General features: G+C 50.5%; 1 protein-coding gene across 1 annotated transcript in view; it reads right to left on the bottom strand.

Moving 5' to 3' along the window:
* Positions 1-17230, bottom strand: part of PGBD5 (piggyBac transposable element derived 5) — a gene marked incomplete at both ends in the record, with an annotated part of 47837 nt that extends 30607 nt beyond the window's left edge. Inside the window, one exon of the mRNA XM_080717036.1 lies at positions 16906-17230. Coding sequence (XP_080573162.1) covers positions 16906-17230 — 325 coding nt within the window. The remainder of the gene's footprint in view (positions 1-16905) is intronic.
* Positions 17231-22210: the final 4980 nt, after the last annotated feature.

The following is a 22210-nucleotide window of genomic DNA, read 5'->3' as shown; positions in this document are numbered from 1 at the left end:
GACTCAGCAAAGTCAAACACACAATGCCTCTTTCAATGTGAATTTCAGACACACGACAGATAACTCTGTGTGTGTGTGTGTGTGTGTGTGTGTGTGTGTGTGTGTGTGTGTGTGTGTGTGAAGTATGTCTCAGGCACAATTTGAGACAAACTTGCAGGGAGAGATTGTTTATCTGAAATTCAAATGTCAGTGGGGTGCTGTAATGTCTGCCGACCCAGCCTTAGACAGGCTCCCTGCTTTGCTAACACACAGTAGGTATCTTTTTTGGGAGATAAGATGCTCCGAGGTCCCTGAGAGGGCATGCCTTGGGGGCCTCTGTTGGAGCAGACACCCCTGGGAGCAACCTTGAGAACCCCCCCACCCCACCCCCCACCCCCGTCAGTGGCCCCGCTTCAGCTGGCTTCCCAGGAGAACTTGGTGACATCCACACCTCAACAGCCACACACCTTGCCTTCTGGGCAAGCCCACCAGCTTCTGGTCATCTGCACATGACTATTCTGAACACACATCCACCACCAGCACCATGATGTGAACACGACGCACGCGGGGAAAGTGCCGGTGACCAAGGGCCTGGGGAGTGCTACCCGGGGCACCTATGCCCCCTCCAAATGCAAACTGGTGTCAAGATGACGCCTTTTCTCCTGCCCACTGCTGCAGGCCCCTGGATGCTCAGTCCTGAGGTCGACCACATCATCCATTGGGGCAGAAACACACCCAGAATCCAAACACTTCTCATCTTCCCCAGGGTCCTGCCCGATGAGGGCGATGGCCAGGTGCCAGGTCTCACAGGCTCTCCTGTGCTGGATTCTCAACCATGGGCCATGGCAACCCCTTCCTAAGACACGCCAGAGGCCCCACATCTCACTCCAAGCACAAGCCTCGTCCTTCCGATGCCTCTAAGCCCCATGGCCCTGCCCTGACCCTTAGCCTCCTGACCTCCTTCCCCAACTCCACCCCATCCGCCCCTGCAGGTGCCAACTCTGGCTTCCCCTGAGCAGGAGGGAGGCCACTAGCAGGTCAGGCCAGGTCCCTCCCTCTTGTAAGCCTTCCCCTCTCAATGAGGCCTGTCCCCCTGCTTAATTCTGCTCCGTCACCCCAAGCCCCCAGTCCTGTCCGCTCCTCCTTCCCTCCATGACACCCCCTTTCTAACATGCCATGTGTCTTGCTTACTGCATGCTGGGGTTCCCCTGCAGCCTGTGCTTCACACAGACAGGACTGTGCTGTGCACTGTGTTCCACAAGCCTGGGACAGCGCTGGAGACATACAGCGCTCACTTAAGACTGAAGTCCTCCTGTGTGCAGTGCCGTGTACCACACTGATACAGGATGGCAGGGGGAAAGAGTCAGGCTCGGCTTGGCACACCCCAGAATGCGTGCTGCCCTCCTGCGAGCTAGGCCGGGGCTCCCCACCTCACCAGCGAGACCACTGAGCAGAGAGGGCACTCGGCCAGGAAGGAGCAGTCAGGACGGCACCTGGTGTCAAGGCCCGTGCCACTCGCCCGCTGTCCTGAGGCGCATGTGAGTTGTCTGCAGTTACCCAGAATCACCGTCTCTGTTAGCATCGCTGACAAGATGTGGGGCTTTGAGGCTTCGTCCCGAGACCCAGAGAGGGAAGGGGCCGGTGAGGGAGGGCAAGGAAGGGCAGAGTTCCAGGCATGGTGATAAGAGAAGACACAGAGGCATATTCCAGTAAGGCCTGAGAATCTAAGGATGAAGGAGCAGGACAATCAGTCCCTCAGGCAGAATGAACTCAGCCCTAGCACGAGGGGACAGCCTGCCACAGGCCCAGCCAGGGCAGCGGGGCCAGTGCAATGGGGGGGGTGCTCTCTCGGGCAAGATACCACGTAGCAGTCAAGACAAGAGAAACACTATTTTAGGGAAGAGTTCAACCGTGTATCACTGGGCCCACGGTGGAGGACACCAGTAAAGGATGATATCTAATAAACCAGGACTCCGCGGTGAGGAAGAGAACAGACGACTGGCCAGCCAGGCAGGCCTGGCCTTCACAGAGGCAACTGGACGTCCTGCCATTCCCGCCCCAAGCTGACGGGCACTATGCTCGTGTTTCCTGGCACTGCAATAATTAAAGACTGTAGTAGCTATTTTTTTTGTGTGCAGTGTTGGGGATGGAACCCAAGGGCTTCTCTACCTTCAGGCTACACTCCCAGACCTATTTTCTATGTTATTTGGAAACAGGGTCTCAGTAGCTGAGAGCCCCACTAAGTAGCTGAGGCTGGCTTCAAACCTGCACAATCCTCCTGTCTCAGCCTCCCAAGTACCAAGATTATAGGTATGCACCACCACACTCAGCTTGCTAATTTTGCAAACAGAAAACTCAGAGATAAGAGCTTCTGAACGCATAAGAAGTAGAATGATGGTTAATCCAGTATTACAAATATTAGGCGTACATCACCCAGATAACTACACAGAATGTTTGTCATTTGAGAACCAACCATTATAAAATCTAAGTAATGATACGAAGCAGAATGATAGCAATTATGACCATAATCTATGGTAATTATGGTCTTCGTGTAATTGTTTCGTGTATTATCTTTATGATACTAAGCTAAATAGCCCTTAAGAATTTATCATCTCATAGCCATTTAATTTCATTCAGGTCATATCTATTTTAATAAAAAGTCCTGTTTGGGAGTTCACCATCTAGTGACGATGAATTAAAACAGAAAGTTGACTTAAAAATTCAGGAATGGGTAAAATCCCACAATCTGTATGCCCACAGCCACAACGATCATTCTTGATCCAGCCCTAAAACAACAACAACAAAAAAAAAACAACCAACCATGCAGAGCATGAAGCAAAAGAGGTGCTGCAGTGAAAAATTCACTTTCCTTCATCAAATTTTCAAATAGCAAACCTTACAAGAATGTTTGTTTTGTGGTACTGGGGATGGAACCCAGGGCATTCTACGTCTGAGCTATACCCTGGCCCTATTTTTTATTCTTTACTTTGAAACAGGGTCTGAGTTGCAACGGACCTTGCTAAGTAGCTGCCTGTGAAACTTGATCCTCCTGTCTCAGCCTCTGCTGGGATTATAAGCATGCACCACCACGCCCAGCTTAAGGGAATGTTGTTGATGATGATGATGATGGAAACCCTTCTACCTCCGGGCTACACTCCCAGACCTATTTTATATTTTATTTGGAAACAGTCTCTTAGGCCAGCGGGGCTGGCTGTGATCCTCCTGTCTCCGCCTCCCAGCACAGGGATTACAAGTGTGCACCACCACGCCTGGAAGGGAATGTTTTTAAGAAGACAATTTCCTTTATTTATTTTTTGTGTGGTGCTGGGGATTGAACTGGGGCATTCTATTCTCTGAGCCACACCCCAGCCCTCTTTTATTTTTTATTTTGAAACAGGGTCTCACTTGTGACGGGCCCCGCCCATCAGCCAGTAAGTCCGAGAGCTAAGATGGCGCTGAGCGGAAATCTTCCCCAGAGCACTTAGGTGGTAAACAGCTTTCAGGAAGTGACGACAAGAGCATGAGATACACGGGAACACCGCATGCCATAGGGCAACAGCCAATGGACTGGCTGTTGCCATGAGTTGTGCACGTGAACAGTCTGCTGATTGGCTGTTGGGCTCTATATAAGGGGAAGATTTCTGGGGAAAGAGAGAGAGAAGAGAAGATTTACGGGAAGAAGATTTACGGGAACTGTACAAGAACCTGGGGTAATAAAACTGCTTGAGGAAGATCGTGTAAGAGTCGTCACTGCGCGCGACAAGTGGTTGGCCCGTACGGGGACCTTCGCTTTGATCAGAACCTCGGCAGTCCAGGGCAGCCGGCTGGTAAGTACTCCTTGACTCCGAAAAGGGAGGAGGAGGCTCCGTTTACGGAGGGTTATTTTCCCCGATCAAAGGGGGCTCCATTAAGGAGGATATTTAGTAAATAAGGCTCGCGGATAAGCGAGGCTCGCGGAAAAGCGAGGAACAGCGCTGTATTTTCCCCGATCAAAGGGGGCTCCATTAAGGAGGATATTTTTTAGTGTAAGTAAGTTAGAGAATCGGGCTGGTCCTGATTCGACAAGATGGGAAATAGTCCATCTCACCCATTGCATAAAGCATTGAAAGCTTTGTTGAAAAGTAGAGGCCTAAAGCTTAGGGACAAGACAATACAAGATTTTCTCGAACAAATAGATAGGGTAGCGCCATGGTTTACAGTATCAGGGAATCTTTCTTTAGCAAGCTGGGATAAATTGGGAAGAGACGTAGAACGCGCCGAAGAACAAGGTATTGTCACAGGAGGGACTCGGCCGCTTTGTCGGCTGATTCGTGCCTGTTTGGAAGAAAGGCGCTTTAGAAAATTTGTGCAGGAGGGCCAGGCAGCTTTAGACGGTGTAAAAGAGGAACGTTCAACTTCCTCTAAAGTGGCCAGTGAGGAGGATTCAGAGTCAGAGGGGGAGGATGAATCTGAGGAGGAATTAGAGGCCATTTGTAAACAAGTGAAAGCTTTTGAACTGATTAAAGAGGAAATTTCGCCTCCTCCGTATAACCCTTCTGCGCCCAGAGCAGGAGAAGGTGTCTCTTTTAGTAGTCAGATGTGGAGAGATGCGGGAATTTTTTTAGCAAATCAAGCTTTCCCAGTTTTCCAGCTGCAGGAGGGGGGAAATCGTTATCATGAGCCTTTGGACTTTAAAATAGTTAAGCATCTCGCAGAGTCAGTTCGCACATATGGGTCGTCAGCTGCTTTCACTATAGCAATAATAGAGAGTTTACATCGCTATGCCATGACCCCAGGAGACTGGCAAAATTTGGTTAGGGCCACCTTAAATCCTGGCCAATATTTGGATTGGAAAGCTTATTATATAGAATATGCCACTGAACAAGCTGCACGTAATCGAGCAGCAGGAAATTCAGCCTGGGATATAGACATGCTGATGGGCCAAGGACGATTTGCTAATCAACAGCTTGGGTATCCACAACAGGTGTATGAACAAATCAACAGACTCGCTACCCAGGCCTGGAAGGCCCTCCCTAACAAAGGAGAGGTATCTGGTAACCTTACAAAGATTACTCAAGGATTGACTGAACCCTTTTCAGACTTCGTTGCCCGTCTAGTAGAGGCTGCGGGAAGAATTTTTGGGGATTCTGACGCGGCCATGCCGCTCATTAAACAATTGGTCTATGAGCAATGCACTAAAGAATGCAGACAGGCCATCACTCCTTACAAACATAAAGGCCTAGAGGTGTGGATGAAGGTGTGCAGGGAACTCGGAGGACCCTTAACCAATTCAGGACTTGCTGCAGCCATTATACAGGCCTCCGGACAACAAAGTAAGAATAGTACCAAAAATGGCAATTGTTTTTCCTGTGGAGCGACAGGACACTTAAAACGAGATTGTCCTAAGTGTAGGGCGTCCCAATCTTATCCTTCTCCTCCTGAGTATTGTCGTCGATGTAGAAAAGGAAGGCATCCTACTTTTGAGTGCCGTTCGGTTAAAGATATCGATGGCAACCCCTTGCCCTATACTGGAAAGCAATCATCAAATACTCAGACAAAAAACGGGAGGGCGGGCCCTCGTTCCCAGGGCCCACAAAAATATGGGAACCCTCAGGTGTATGGGGCCATGGAGACACAGCCACCTCAGTGGCCCAATTTACAGCCTCCGGAACAGTCCGGCGAGCCACTCCAGGTTCGGCAGGATTGGACCTCTGTGCCACCTCCAGGCTGGTATTAACGCCACAAATGGGGGTTCAAATTATTGAAACAGATTTTCAAGGTCCTCTGCCACCTAATTCTGTTGGCTTACTTTTTGGAAGGTCTTCCTCTACCATGAAAGGACTTGTAGTCCATCCGGGGGTTATAGATGAGGATTATACCGGTATTATCAAAGTGATGGTTTCAGCGCCCCGGGGTATCGTTGCCATTTCCCCTGGGGATAGAGTGGCACAGTTACTTTTGCTTCCCAGTCTACATGGTATGTTTCCTTCAGCAGAGGGACGACGCGGTATTGGTGGGTTCGGTTCTTCAGGAAATGAGTTAATATCTCTTGCCTTTGATATGGGAACTCGTCCCTTGATAACCTTGGACGTGGAAGGCAAGCAAATCCTAGGACTTTTAGATACTGGGGCAGATAAAAGTGTCATCGCCTGTAAAGATTGGTCATCTTCATGGCCCACTCAAAAGGCTACCGGAGAACTTAGAGGTTTGGGTTATGCTAAAACCCCTGACCTCAGTGCTAGGGCTTTACATTGGAAAGATCAGGAGGGACATAAGGGGCAGTTTGAACCCTATGTGCTGGAGCTGCCAGTTTCCCTCTGGGGAAGAGATTTATTAGTGGACATGGGATATTCCTTACAAAATACATCTTATTTCCCCCAAGCCCATAATATTCTCCTTCGCCAGGGCTACCACCCTTCCTACGGGCTGGGAAAACACCTCCAGGGACGTAAAAGCCCAATTCCTACTAAAGAAAAGAGTGGTCGCGAGGAACTGGGTTTTGTGCAGTAGCCACTGAGGAGGCAATTCCCATTACCTGGAAGACGGGAGATCCAGTATGGGTTCCTCAGTGGCCTCTCTCCCGTGAAAAGCTTGAAGTAACAAGGAAATTAGTACAAGAGCAATTACAGTTAGGCCATATCCGGCCATCCACCTCTCCTTGGAATACCCCGATTTTTGTGATAAAGAAAAAATCTGGAAAATGGAGGTTATTACACGACCTCCGAGCCATAAATAGCCAAATGCAGATTATGGGGCCAGTCCAACGAGGGCTTCCACTCCTCTCTGCTATTCCGAAGGAGTGGCCACTTATCAGCATAGATATAAAAGATTGTTTTTTCTCCATCCCTTTAAATCCTGCGGATACTCCTCGTTTTGCTTTTACTGTTCCCTCTATTAATCAAGAGGAAATTGACAGTAGATATGAATGGGTGGTCCTCCCACAAGGAATGGCCAATAGCCCTACCCTCTGTCAATTATATGTAAATAGTGCTCTTGAGCCCGTAAAAACCAAATTTCCAGAAATTCGGTGTATTCATTACATGGATGACATTTTGTTAACCACAAAAAATCCCTCCATACTTGAGGAGGCTTATTGTCACCTTGTAAAGATTTTGGAAACTCATCAATTATTCATCGCCTCAGAAAAGGTACAAAGAGGAGAAAATATACACTTTCTTGGCAACATTGTTCTCCCCCATGCAGTCCTGCCTCAAAAATTAATCATCCGCACTGATCAATTAAAAACCCTCAATGATTTCCAAAAACTGTTGGGAGACATTAATTGGGTTCGACCCTTTTTACAAATTCCTAACCATGCCTTGAAACCTTTATATAATCTGCTCGTAGGCAATCCTCAATTAGATTCTCCTCGCGTCCTTACCGATGAGGCCCGCCATGCGTTACAATTAGTAGAACAAGCACTTACGAAAGCGTCTCTCCGTCGAGTGACCCCTGGACAGCCATTATGGGCTTGTATCCTGGCCACTGAAAAACAGCCTACTAGTGTTCTTTGGCAACAAGGACCCCTTCTTTGGATTCACCCCAAAGTCTCCCCTCAAAAGGTAGTTGAATATTATCCCACCAGTGTAGCAAGCCTTGCCCTTAAAGCCATTCAGCAGTGCATCCAACACTTTGGCAGAACGCCCGATAAGCTGGTGGTACCGTACACTGCTCTGCAAGTACAAACGCTGGTAGCCACTATTGATGATTGGGCTATACTTATGTGCTCTTTCAGTGGTGAAATAGACAATCATCTTCCCAAAGATCCATTGTTACATTTTGTTCTGGAACATCCTCTCATTTTCCCATTGGTCACTAAAAACAAACCTGTAGCTAATGCAATTAACATTTTTACTGATGGATCCAAAACTGGTGTGGGGGCCTACCTAATAGAGGGAAGCGATCCTGTTATCATCCAATATTCACATACCTCTCCACAACTGGTTGAATTAAATATTGTTTTAGAAATTTTTAAGAGAGTTTCTTCTCCTTTCAATTTATTATCAGATTCACAATATGTGGTTAATCTGGTTAGATCGCTTGAATGCGCGGGTCAACTCTCTTTACATACTCCTATTCATTCTATGGCTAGCCAAATCCAGATTTATATACATTTAAGAAAGACACCATTCTTTATCCAGCACGTTAGGGCACATACTGGATTACCTGGCCCTATTACATATGGAAATGATCTAGTAGATAAACTCACCAAGATACATATGATTTTTTCTCTTACTCAAATGCAACAGGCACAGGCATTTCACCGTCAATATCATGTAAATTCTAAAACATTACAACAGCGATTTAAAATCCCTCGACATCAGGCTCGGGAAATTGTAAAAACCTGTAATGCCTGTGCCCCTTTTTTACACCCCTCACATGTGGGCATTTGCCCACGAGGCTTGCTCCCTCTACATCTCTGGCAAATGGATGTAACTCACATATCTGAATTTGGAAAATTGAAATATATCCATGTTTCCATAGATACTGTCTCTGGAATTATTCATGCATCTGCTCATGCCGGGGAAAAGGCACATGACGTCGTCAATCATTGCCTTGAGGCCTGGGCAGCATGGAATATGCCTAAAGAAATAAAAACTGATAATGGCCCGGCTTATACTTCCCAAAAATTCACATCCTTTTGTTCACAGATGGGAATAACTCTAAAGCATGGCCTTCCGTACAACCCTCAGGGACAGGGTATTGTGGAACGCGCCCATCGTACTCTTAAAGAATGCTTGATAAAACAAAAAGAGGGAATTGGAACCAATATGAAACCGAAGCAGCGCCTATCCTTAGCCCTTTTTACTTTGAATTTTTTGCAATTAGATGTCAATGGCAAGACTGCTGCCGATCGTCATTTTGCCCCCTCGGGTACGAGCCAGGGTTTCGTGCGTTGGAAGGATGCCCTCACAGGGCAATGGAGGGGACCTGACCCAGTGCTCACATGGGCCAGAGGCTCTGTTTGTGTGTTTCCACAGAACGGCGCCGATCCTGTCTGGGTTCCAGAGCGGCTGACTCGTCTGGTGAAACAAAAGGATGATGAGCCATCGACTGATTCTTTTGGGGACCATGATACTGTGGAATTCCAAGGATAGGAAGTGATCCACAATGGGGGCTTTTGACTGCTTTTTCTTTTCTATTGCCTTTGAGTCATTCTGCTCAAGTTCTTCCCCGCTTAATCCTTTTACCTTTTCCCCTTAAAATTGGCACAGGAGCAAATTCTACTTTTGCAGGTTATAATTTTACTTATTAGAGCCTGACCATGGCCTTTCATTCTAACCTATTTGATCTGTGGCTTCTTTGTGGGATAAATGGCAGTTGCACGGATTTAGCTCCCCTTGTCATGATTAATGATAATGCGTTTATTGCCGCTAATCTTTCTTGCGAGCTTTCTGCATATCCTACAGATAACCGGTCATCGAAATTTGACAATTTGACAAGACGGTTGCGGTTGGAGATCATCAAAACCAATACTACTCAAGTTGACCCGGTGATGGCCCGCACCTTGATGTCCTGGATCCAACAAGCAGCTCGTCATTTAAAAGAGTGGGCTGGACTGGGTGCTCTTGGTCTTTGTCTGGTCTTACTGTGTATCTTATGTCTCTACTGTCTTAGAAAACTAATCCGTCAGCGCGCTACAGATCAAGTGCTCATAGCTCAGGCATTTGCAGCCATGGAGTTGGGACAATCCCCTCAAATATGGCTTGCGGCGATGGGAAAGTCTTAATGACAGGATGCCAGCTAGGACTGCACTCGGGACCCCGGGAGGGTGCATCCCGAGGAGGGCATGCTCAACTGCATACGGGTTGCCACTGATTCTTGTCCCGTCCCTGGCAAAAGGTGGTGGGCCTAGAAGCCCCTTCCAAACATACAGGGGTTGAGTCCTCTGTCCTCTCCTGTCTGAAAAAACAAAAAAGGGGGAACTGTGACGGGCCCCGCCCATCAGCCAGTAAGTCCGAGAGCTAAGATGGCGCTGAGCGGAAATCTTCCCCAGAGCACTTAGGTGGTAAACAGCTTTCAGGAAGTGACGACAAGAGCATGAGATACACGGGAACACCGCATGCCATAGGGCAACAGCCAATGGACTGGCTGTTGCCATGAGTTGTGCACGTGAACAGTCTGCTGATTGGCTGTTGGGCTCTATATAAGGGGAAGATTTCTGGGGAAAGAGAGAGAGAAGAGAAGATTTACGGGAAGAAGATTTACGGGAACTGTACAAGAACCTGGGGTAATAAAACTGCTTGAGGAAGATCGTGTAAGAGTCGTCACTGCGTGCGACACTCACTGAGTTGCTGAGACCGCCCAATCGCGGGTGTGCACATCCATGCCCAGGAAAGACAGTTCCGTTAGCTGTAAGTCTAGATGGGAGCCACGCCCAACACAAATGTGAAGTGATTACCATGGATGAACCCCACTTTTAGTAGTTAAGAGATGGAGAATTGCCAAGATTCCGCCATGTTTGGGGACTATTAAGCTCTTCCTGGAAAGCGTGTTTTTGGACACATTTTCCCAGAATTCACGTGCTCCTCCTGCATCTTGCACAGCTGATGTGGACTTAGACAGGCCAGGCCTGCAGCCAGACAGCCTGCTCCTGCTCTCACTCACCAGCCTGGCCTGTCCTGAGGCCCAGGGGTGGCTCACACGGCACCTCTCTCTCAGGGAAGACACCTAAATTGACACCCAAGTACCAAAATCTGAGATGCAGAAATTGAGAACTGGTCTTGTGATCTTGGAAGAAAAGCTCGCTGCTCTGTTGCCCTATGCCTCATTTTCCTCAAGTGACTGTGGAAAGCACCAACTGCATGCAGAAATGTTAGAAATAAAAATTATAAGTGAGGGCAACACCTGGAGTTTCTGCCTAAAAACACCAATGAGCCTTTCAGCGGTGAGCAAAGCTTATTTGTTCTTGGGTTTGTGTCAATGAAACTGGGCCATCCCGTGGACTGACCAGCTCCTCGGGTCTATGGAAAAAGGGAGAAAACTCTTTATGTTCCAGAGCTTCGCTCAGAGAGGGAAGTGGAGACGGCGCTCGCAGGAGTAACCCCGATGTAGGTACAGCCAAACTCGCTGGCCGTGGGAGCTCCTGTGTTCACAGAGGTGCTGGGGCCGAGGGACAGGCAGCCACCTGGAGCACAAGACAGTCCTGCCTGTGCTACGTACGGCGTGGACTTTCTGTTTGACTCTGAACATTTTTAATGCAGTTCTCCTTAAGCAGAACTTCAGCTGGTATTCTTATATCCTAGACGTTCATTCTACAATTGGCTTCAGTCTTGACTCAAGGAAACATTTAACTATTTAGAAAAAATGTGTATTTTGGGTGTGTGTGGGAGAGAGAGACCAAAGAAAAAGAGTAAATCCCTGGAACTGTTAAAAAGTTAAGCAAAAGCCGGGCATAGTGGCACACACCTGTAATGCCAGTACTTGGGAGGCTGAGACAGGAGGATGACAGGTTCAAGGCTGGCCTCAGCAACTTAGGAATACCCTGTTTAAAAAAAAAAAAAAAAAAAAAAAAAACAGTGGCCGGGTGTGTTAGCACACACTTGTAATTCCAGCATTTGGGAGGCTGAGACAGAAGGATTGCACAGGTTCAAAGCCAGCCTCAGCTACTTAGGCCCTTTGCAAATCAGTGAGGTCCTGTTTCAGAGTAAAGAATAAAAATCAGGGCTGGGGTTGTTGCTCGGAAGTAGAATGCCCCTGGGTTCCATCCCTAGTACTAAAACAAAAACAAAAACAAAAACTAAAACACACACACACAAAAACAAAAAACAGGGCTGGGGATGTAGCTCAGAGGTAGAAGATCTCTAGATTTAATTCCCAGTACCATCAAAAGTATTTTTTAAATGTTCACAATTTGTTAGTTACAATAAAAAATTATGATCTTAGATATATGAAGTATGCATTCAGTGAATTGTGGTTACCTCTGGGTAGTAAAAATCATGGGATTTTAAGTTTTAAATAATTTTCCTTTTTTTTTTTTTTTACAATAAATTAGTTAATGAGAAATAAAACAGAGCTGGGCATTGTGGTGCACGCTTGTAATCCGAGCATTTGGGAGGCTGAGACGGGAGGATTGAGGTTCACCGACAGCCTCAACTACTTACTGAGGCCCTCTGCAACTCAGTGAGACCTTGTTTCAAAATAATTATAAAAAAAATAGGGCTGGGGGTGTAGCTTGGAGATAGAATGCCCCAGGGTTCCATCCCCAGTACCGTAAAATAGAGAGAAAGAAAAAAAAAACATATAAAACCAGCATTGTTAAAAATAAAGGTAAACACCTTAAAGGTATTAACTGGGCTGGAACTCAGGATTGTCCTGTCCACCTCCAAGCCCCACTGCCTGGGAGAGGCTCTGAGTTCTCAGCAAAGGGTGCAGTGGGGATTAAATAAGGAGCCAGGTAAAATTCTAGGTTGTTCTCCTGTGCCTCCAGATTGGGTGTTGATTACAGAAATGCATTCATGTGTTAAAATTCATAGAACTAGAGTCTCCCCCCGCACTGCCCCATGGTTAAAGCAACACCATGTATGTATGTGTATATATATGTATATATATGTATATATATGTATATATATGTATATATATATATGTGTGTGTGTATGTATATATATATATGAAAATAAATATTTTTGGCTGTTAAAAAGTTCTAGTTTAGCCGGGTGTGGTGGCGCACGCTTGTAATCCCAGCATTCGGGAGGCTGAAACTGGAGGATCACGGTTCGCAGACAGCCTCAGCTACTTAGTGAGGCCCTCTGCAACTCAGCGAGACCCAGTTTCAAAATAAAGAATAAAAAAATTGGGCAGGGGTTGTAGCTCGGAGGTCAAAGGCCTCTGGGTTCCAGCCCCAGACCTGCAAAAAAAAAAAAAAAAAAAAAAAAGTTCTAGTTTAAAAAGGGGGCGGGCATGGTGGACACCTAGAAAGACCCTGTTTCAAAATAAATATAAAAAATAGGGCTTGGGGTGTACTTGAAGGTAGAAGGCCCCTGGGCTCAATCCCTAGTACCAAAAATAAAAAGGGGGTACTACCTGTCCTGAACTATCAAGGTTGATCAGCTGGGTGGAGGCCACTCAACCAGGGAACCTCATGCCCCACAGAAATGGCACATGGGTTCCACCTGCACCCAGAGACAACCCCTCTGCCGCAGAATCCCCATGGTGGCTGGGTGCAGTAACGCCTCAGAAGCGTGTTTGGTGGGGGCAAAGCTGGCCCCAGGAGCCTCCACTCGTGAGCCAGCTCCTGGGAAAGAGCTCCAGGTTACCCCCGGACCCCTAGGGGCAGCGTGGTTGTCCTGAAGCATCGCTTAGGGCCCACCCTGAGGCTCATTGAGACCCCAGGTGCCTCTGGGCACCACTGCACCTGGCAGAGCCTGGACAGGAGCAGCTGCTTATGCTTGACCACAGGGCTCTGAGTCAGCTCACAAACCCCAGGGACAGAGGGTCTTAGCTTAGCTGACTTTAGGGAAAGAGCTTTCTCTCCTTGGTAGTCAAAAAGACTTAAACCGAAGCTGGGTGTGGTGGCACACGCTTGTCATCCCAGTACCTGGGAGGCTGAGACAGGAGGATCACAAGTTTGTGGCCTGCCTCAGCTGTTTAGTGAGGCCCTCCGTAACTTAGTGAGACCTTGTTCAAATTAAAGAATAAAAAATAGGGCTGGGGGTGTAGCTCAGAGGTAGAGTGTCCCCGAGCTCATCACCAGTACTGAAAAAAAAATAAAAAAACAAACTTAAACTAAATAAACCAACAGCAAGTGCCAAAGGCGAAACATTCAACAATGTTCATTTCCAGTGCCATATGCTCCTCCCCGGCTTCTCAAGGTCAGACCTGCCCACGATGATTAGAGGCTTGCTGGCAAGATATTCAGACCAAGGGCAGGAGCTCCTGTGAAGTTCAACCTCTAACAGAAAGGAGGCCGGTCAGACCCCAGTCAGCAGGACAGAGGGCCTTGCAAAGCCAAAGTCACAGGGACTGGAGCTCCGAGGAGCCGGTTCTGGGCCTCCTCCACCAGAAGGCATCACAAGGCAGCTTGCAGAAAGAAACCAAGAGGGCAGAGGCCCCGCGCAGCCCGGCCTGGGTTTCCTGCCGTTTCCAAGAGCAAGCTGGCATGCTGCCTTGGTCCTGGAACGTGGGCAGGCGAAGCTGACAGCTCGGGGGGCTATTTTAGGGGAATATGTTGCAAGCCTGGGGAGTGGGTCCTGGGCCCTGTTCTCCCAGAAAGCCTTTCAGCCCAGGATGGCCCTCCATCTGCAGAGGGGTGGAGAGCCTGTCAGCCCACCTGCAAGCAGTGTTTATATTTAAACAATCCGAGGGGACCACACCTGGAAGCACAGACCCTGGGGAAGATAAGCCGGGAGAGAGGAGGAAATAATTGCTAGCTGCACCTGCTCCAGGAAGCTGAAGACGCTGAAAAACAGAAGGGGGCAGGAGTCTCACCCTTAACTCCAGCAACACTGCCCAGGCCCGAGTGGGTCCAGCTCTGCTCTCTCCTCCCTCAGCTGAGCTCCAAGTGTCTCCTGCACGCACTGACCCAGGGGCCATATGGACGCTCCCTTCCGCCAAAGCTCAAAGCATGGTGGGCCTTAGTGTTCACCTCCCTCACGTACAGGGACTCTGCAAAGGTCTGCAGGTCACCGGAGGACGTCAAGACAGCGGTGACAACCTTTCTCTGATAGAAGAAACCCCACTTGGCTCAAACTAGCACGAGCAAAGCACATTTGATATAACACAGTTAGCTCGTGTGTTTACGTATCTGCACATCTACACGCATGCATGGACACCTGTTTCTGATGGGGTCAAGGCAGAAAGTCTCAGGTAAATCTAGAATCCTGTGCTTTCCCTTTGGACTGCAGTGGCAACAATTTCAGTCACCACTGTTCTATTATGAAACCTGTTCTATTAGGAAAACGGATCAAAACGCCACCTCTTGCTTTCCTGTGTCTACCCAGGGTAATCTGTTAATCAACTGCGCAAAGACTGGGAGGAGATCCAGGCTGCATATGACCACCGGAGTGCCTGAGACTCTGCGGCTAAGCCCGGCAGGCTGGACCTCTCCATCTCCCAGCACTGGGGCGCAGCGCCTGCCTCTTAATAAACACATCCATCTCTCTCTGTGCTGTGAGACAAGGGTTTTCTCTGACCAGCCCATACCTCAGCATCTATTTTAGGCCCTCGTAAATCACACTCCATCGTTCCAGGGACTCTGAATTCAAGCTTAACGAGTCATCAGCCTTGTCCTTCCACCCCTGACCCCGAATTTCCTTCAGTGAGAGGGTGTTACAAAGAAGAAATTCTAAACTAGACCTGGATTTCAAAGACCAGCTCCTGCACAGAGCAGGAAAGAAACACTGGACAAGAATACCCAGAGAGCGCTTGGGCCTATGGGGAAAGGACTCCGCTGTGCCCCTCCCGTGCAGGTGCAGGGGGCATTAGCCGGGAGCGGGGTTTGAACTTCACACCACTGACACAGGGTGCTGTGCTTCGTGACCTCGAGTGCTGCAGTGGTGGACTAAAGGGCTCTCCTGCAGAACTGCCCTCGTTATAGGTTACTAAGAAATACGAGATCGCTTTAAAATCCATCTCAGTGTGTCCAGCCTTCTCGCACCAGCAAAATCATGACTCATTCACAACCAGCCTTCACCTAGCACAATTTCCCTCTTTGCCCTGAGACATGAGACTTGCTGGGCGCTCCCAGGTTGATCTATAGCTCAAGTGCTCCAAGATCAACACTGGACCACAGATGCTTACAGCAGACAACCTGCCAAACCGGGGCTCTGGGCCGGGGCAGTTCTTCAAGCCAAAATGGAAAACAGCTGCCCAGGGCAGGACACCCCTAATGGCACCCTGGAAAACGAAGGATGGGATGAAAAGACCATTCAGAGTGAGTGGTTTTGAACACCCCCAGGTCTTAACTGCAGCCCGAGTGGACATGCTTTAGAATGTACCCACCCAGGGCCTGCAGCCTGGCGGAGGCTTACAGATGGGCGCTCAGAGTCCAGCCCTCCACCCAGCAAGCTCTAGCTTGGGGTCCTGAGCCAGCCAGGGCCCCACTGCCCTCCTGTGTGCCTGCTCCTGACAGGTTTAACAACCATCAGCGCCACAGGAGAGGAGCGTGTGCTTAGCATGCACAAGGCTGGGGATTAGATCCCCAGCACCCAAATAGGAGCACAAGTGAGGATGTAGGGAGGAAGAGCCGCATCAGGCCCCAAGGCCACTCCCTGGTCCTCATCAACACCAGCTGGCGTGGAAGGTGTGTTAGAGCACGGGCCTGCCACAGAGGCCCAGAGCACCACCCGGGAGCACCGGAGGCTGTGAGCGCCCTCCTCCACCTCTCAGAGAGAGCAGAGGGCCCGAGCCGCTGCAAAGCAGGGGTATTTTAAAACTCGACTCGGCAGAAGCAGGCCTGCAGAGGACCCCGAGCGACTGCCAGCATTCAGATAATCCAGGGTGTGTCGACACACCTGAAAGTGCCTCTGGCCAAAGAACAAACACCTGAACTGGGGAATCCTTTCCACCTCCCCCTTGTTAGCAAGAGTTTCTGAAATGCACAGTCAGGGAAGTGTTTCAGATTTACAGAAAGCCAAGCCTAATTAAAGCCGCCCGGGGTGGCCTCCCCCACAGGCCCCTGACCCGCCTGGCCCTGCACCTGGGTCACCGCGGTGAGGCGGGCAGCGCAAGGGACACCCGCGCCCCGCCCTGCCCCACCGTGCCCAGCTTTCAGTATCCCCCATGGCCAAGCCCAACTTTCCAGACCTGGAGGACCAGCCCCACAGGTGCGACGCCCAGCAGGTTAGGAAAGCCCCCCAGGACCACCTAGGCCATGGCCAAAGCGCCAGCGTGGCCTCCACCCACGAGGACCTCGAGGCGGCAGGACGCTCGCAGGCCTGCAGCCCCAGCCCCGCGACCTGGCACAGGTGCACGGGCTTGGCCGCCGCCCCGCCCCGCGGCCGCCCTTACCTCCCGTGTCCTCGCAGAGCGGGGACGGGCGGTCCCGCAGCGCGGCGCTCCAGCCGCCGGCCGCCTCGTCCTCGTCGGGCTCCCGCGGGGCGGGGGCGCGGGGCGGCGCGTCCCCCGGGGGCGCGGGGCGCTCGCGCTCGTCGTCCGAGGAGGCGGCGGAGGAGGAGCGCGAGGCGGCCGAGGTGCTGTAGAAGGGGTTCCCGCCGCTGTCCGGGCCCGACTCGCCGAACACGTCGTCCGAGATGTGCAGGCTCTCGTAGCGCGCGCGGGCCGCCTCCAGCAGCGCCGGCGCCTTCCTCCGCGCGCCCCCGCCGCCCTCGGCCATGGCCCCCGCCGCGGCCCGCGCGCCGGCGCCCCACAGCGCCTCCCAGCCGCACGCGCCGGGCCCGGGGCCCTGGCCGCGGCCCGCAGCGCCCCACCAGCGCAGCCCGCAGCACAGCGCCCGCCGCCCCGCGCCCGGCCGGCCCGCCGTCTTGGCCGCTCGGGCCGCGCCCGGGGTGCGCCTGGGAGCCGGGGCGCCGCGGGCTGCCCGCGGGGAGGGCTCGGGACCCGCGCCGCCGCCCGCAGCCGCTCTCCGCGCCGCCGACCTTCCCGGGCGCGAGCCGCCGCCGCCCGCACCGCCCGCACCGCCGGCCGCCGGCCAATCCCGAGCCCGGCCCGCGCGGGGCGGAGAGAGGGGCGGCCTCGCCGACGCCACCTCCCCGCGGCGGGCGGGGCCGAGCCCGCAGTCCCCCGCCGCGGCGGGATGGGTGGGGACGCGGCGGGCGGAGGAGGCGGCGAGCCGGGGTGCGCCCTGAGCCGCGCCCAGCGCCGGGGCGCTGTCCACTCGGGGTGCGGGACGCGCGCGCTGCCCAGCGCCGGGGCGCTGTCCACCCGGGGTGCGGGACGCGCGCGCCTGGCTGCGCTGGGTGCGGGGAGCTGTCCACCCGGCGGTGCTGAACGCGCGCACCCAGCGCCCGGGAGCTGTCCGTTCTGGAGGTGCTGAACGCGTGCGCCTGGCGGCGCTGGGCGCAGGGAAGCTGCCCACCCTGGGGTCTGAACCCGGCGCCTCGCCATGCCTGCGTTCTGGGAGCTGTCCTCCCCGGGGTGCTGAACCTGGGCCACAGAAACCTTCAAGTAGGCGTTGGCCAAAGCCGCGCCTCGCAGATACTGGACCCCGCAGCATCAGGGAGCTGTCTGCTCCGGGGGTGCTGACCCCAGCACCTCAGAAATGCTCCAGGTAGAGGGTGGCGGAAACTGTGCCCTGTGCGCCAGTAAACACCAGGCCGCCTGCCTTCCCGGAACCTACCCCTGATTAGGAGCGGCCCTGCAGGTCGGTTCTGGGGTCACGTTCTTACACAGTCTCTTTCAAGATCCCTGTAATTTAAGGGCGGCAGCACCAGCAATAGGCAGGCATTCATCACCATCTTACTCAAAACATTAATTCCTTCCAAAATGTCAATGACTCTGCCACCTGAATTCCAACACCTCCTTACATGCACACTGGACACGCTCATCTGTTAAAAGAGGGCACAATCGCCAGGCATATGGTGAAAGCCTATCATCTCAGTATTTGGAAAGCTGAGACAGGAGGATTGCAGGTTCAAGGCCAGCCTCAACAACTCGGCAACTTAGTACTCTGTTTCAAAATAAAAAGTAAAATAGGACTGGGTATGTAGCTCAGAGGTAGACACCCTTGGGTTCAATCCTAGTACCACAAAGGGAAAAGGGGAGGCACAATCGCCAGGACTTTGAGCACTGGTAACAATAGAAGCTCTGGCCCTCTTCGTTGCAGACATGTGTGGTGGTCATCCTTCAATGGCCATACTTATGATCAGACTCTTCCCTCCTCGATCATCCCCCTCCCCTAAATAGTGCATTAAGTCACGTCGATGGTAATTGAGTCATAAAGTCACTTTCACTCTGAAATAAATGTCAAGGGTTTACAGATCCTACCAGATATGAGTAAGGGACAATTATACAAAACTGAAAGGCATGTTGCTACATCTAAGAGTGCAAAGTGGCTGACCTCTGCCACAAGTGAGGTCAGTTCTACTGGTGGCAGAACCTATATATTGATGCCCCCTCCTCCCCAGCCTCCTCCAAACCAGGTTGTCTGCACAGGCATGGAGTCCCACTAGTCACAGGCAGGCAATATATAAAAAGAAAGAGATTCCAGAATGTTTCCGCCATGCAGATGAGCTGATAAATGAAAAGGTATTTGTAAAGCACTTCACTCCCTTGGAAGCATTATGCCACAGAGAAGGGGTGGTTTCTAGAATATTTATGCACTGTGCTGAAGAGTCCCAAGATTCTGAAGCAAAAACAGGTCATCAGACTTCATCAGAAAGGGTCACGGTGAATCATAGGTTGAAGATGCTAGGAATGAAATGAAACTCCATAGCTCAAGCTCAAACCCTGCAATTAAAAATTGGGCAAGACTCATTGCCAGGCGTGGTGGCGCACGCTTGTAATCCCCGCGCTTGGGAGGCAGAGACAGGAGGATCACGTAGGTTCGAAGCCAGCCACGTGTGCTGGCTTAAGAGACCCTGTTTCCAAATAAAAATGTAAAAATAGGTCTGGGAGTGTAGCCCGGAGGTAGAAGGGCTTCCAGGAACCCCAGTACCACCAAAAAAAAAAATTGGGCAAGACTCTTGGAAGATTTCGTGTGATCTATTAAAAATGGTGACACACTCTTCCTCTTCCTATAAGCAGCGTGAGGTGATCTGTGAAATGATTTGCTACTCTCTTGGCCCAGAAAATCCCACAAATGCATGTAAATCAAGAGGCTCAGATCTTCGTGTTCATTCTAAGAACACCTATTAAACTGCCCAGTCCATCAAGGGCATGCATACCCAAAAAATCACCAAGTATCTGAAAGATGTCTCTTTAAGGAAGCAGTGTGTGAGCCGGGTGTGGTGCCGCACGCTTGTCATCCCAGTACTTGGGAGGCTGAGACGGGAGGATTGTGGGTTCATGGCCAGCCTCAGCTACTGAGTGAGACCCTCTGCAACTTAGTGAGACTCTGCTTCAAAACAGAGAGTTAAAAATAGGGTTGGGGGTGTAGCTCAGAGATAGAATGCCCCTGGGTACAATCCCCAATACTGCAAAAAAAAAAAAAAAAAAAAGCAGTGTATGCCATTACAATGTGAGTGGGTAAGTTTGCCAAACAGTGGGCTGCCCAAAGGATTGGGGTCTGAAAACAGTGAGGAATTTTTGTTGCACGTGCTTTAAAAAATGCAGAAAGAGCCGGGTGTGGTGGCGCATGCTTGTAATCCCCGCGCTTGGGAGGCAGAGACAGGAGGATCGCGCAGGTTCGAAGCCAGCCTCAGCTACTTAGTGAGGCTCTCAGCAACTTAGTGAGACCCTGTTTCCAAATAAAGTATAAAATAGGTCTGGGAGTGTAGCCCGGAGGTAGAAGGGCTTCCAGGAACCCCAGTACCACCAAAAAAAAAAAAAAAATGCAGAAAGAAATGCTGAGCTTAAGGATTAGATGTCGATTCTCTGGTCATTGAACAAGGTCCCCAAGATGCCCTTCTGTACCTCCAGAGCTCGTGGTGGGTAATACAGGTAAGGCTCCCCTGCCATGCTGAGGCAGTCCTCACGGAGGAGGAGAAAATTGTTTCTAAGCCAAGAGAGGAGGTTGCACAAAAGAAAAAGATATCCCAAAAGAAACCGAAGAGAGAACTTACAGCATGGGAACAAATTCAGCATAAAATAAATGCAAATAAAAATAAATTACAAAGTGATGAAGCAGGATAGCACAATTGGGTGGGATCAGAGGGTGGAACCTATAGGAAAGAGTTCTCCCTTCTGGGTTAGCCGTGAAAAGTCTGCAGCTCTGGTGAGTGTGTGGTTTTGAAACAATGGATCACCTGGCTGCACAAAGGAAGCCCAGAGCAAGGCAGTAGCAGCGAGGAAGATGGACCAGGTCTCCCATTGCCCCTGGTTTGCATGGTGTAAGCCCCAGGAAACACGGTGTTTGTGTTTCTAGGCTCCCAGTGCCTGTGGCTCAAGTTTTGTGGAATACTGGGAAGATTATGTGCTCACAAAAAACAAACTGAGAAATCAAAGGATTACCCCAAAGCTTGTCAAATAAAAAAATGACTGTTTCAGCTTAGGACCAAGTGTTCAGCATATTATCTTGCGTAAGCAAATGTTCCCAAAGAAAGAAAAGAAGATCCTAGCTGACTGCTTCTCATTGTGGAGAAACGAGTAGAGAGGGTGAGACAATTGAAAAGCAAAAAACATTCAGCCGGGTGTGGTGACACATGCTGGTAATCCCCACGCGCTTGGGAGGTGGAGATAGAAGGATGGCACAGGTTTGAAGCCAGCCTCAGCTACTGAGTGAGGCTCTCAGCAACTTAGTGAGACCCTGTTTCCAAAGAAAGTATAAAATAGGTCTGGGAGTATAGCCCGGAGGTAGAAAAGCTCCTGTGTTTCACCCCCAGTACCACACACACACACAAAAAATTCTCATCTGCCTGGCCTCCTCCTACTCAATGTTACCATGGTGATTCTACCTGGCTGACTTTTGTAGTCACATTATTTGTGAGGATAATTGTAGAATAAATATTACATGGTCTTTTAGCTTTGAGTCATTTGAAAACATCTTCCAAATAATTTAACGTTGAAATATAAGTAGGTATTTTTACACTAATATTGGGTTTGGGGGCCTATGGTTATCCCCAAAGAGCTGTAGGTAGTAAAAGCAATCCATCTGTGTAGTGGACTCCATAGGTTTTGTTAAAACAAGGGTCATGCTTTTATATACCTGGGGCTAATTGCCATTTTTCATGAAGTCTAAGCCTCCTTGTGACCAGAGTCCTTGGGTGACAGCCCCAGCTCCGTGGTTCCCAACAGACTAGACTCTGCTAGTCAGAGAGATGAGCAGTGGGCGGGGGGCAGGAAGGAGGCTTTAATCAGCATGGCCGTGTTGGGAAAAATAGATGCAGGGGTACAGTCACTAAAGGTCCGTGTTCAGGGACTGACAAACTTTGAGGTTTCATGGACAAGGTGAGGGTTGGGGGCTTGCACGGCTGGGGGTCTGTGCAGCTGGCGTAGTGGGTCTTCCTGGTCAGACTGTGGTCTGTTCGATCTTTATCTGGTTCAGGGAAGCTCTAGGAGGGTCATCACCATTTGGCAAGTAAGTTGGTTCCCACTGAGAGGTGATTTTCCTGCTTGGGTGGGGGCGGTCTCGGTTTGTGGGGTGCTTGTCCCACTTAGCAGCAACCCCATCATGGGGCACCTGTTGTTCCTCAAGGCTCATCATTGCTTGGGGGGAGTTTTAGTCTTTGTCACAAAGATGCTTATGGACCAGACCTGT

The sequence above is a fragment of the Muscardinus avellanarius genome, assembly GCF_963383645.1.
Source record: "Muscardinus avellanarius genome assembly, chromosome: 20".
NCBI classification, from domain to species: Eukaryota; Metazoa; Chordata; class Mammalia; order Rodentia; family Gliridae; genus Muscardinus; species Muscardinus avellanarius.
Note: the sequence above shows the minus strand (reverse complement) of the source record. Positions and strands in the feature narration are given on the sequence as shown.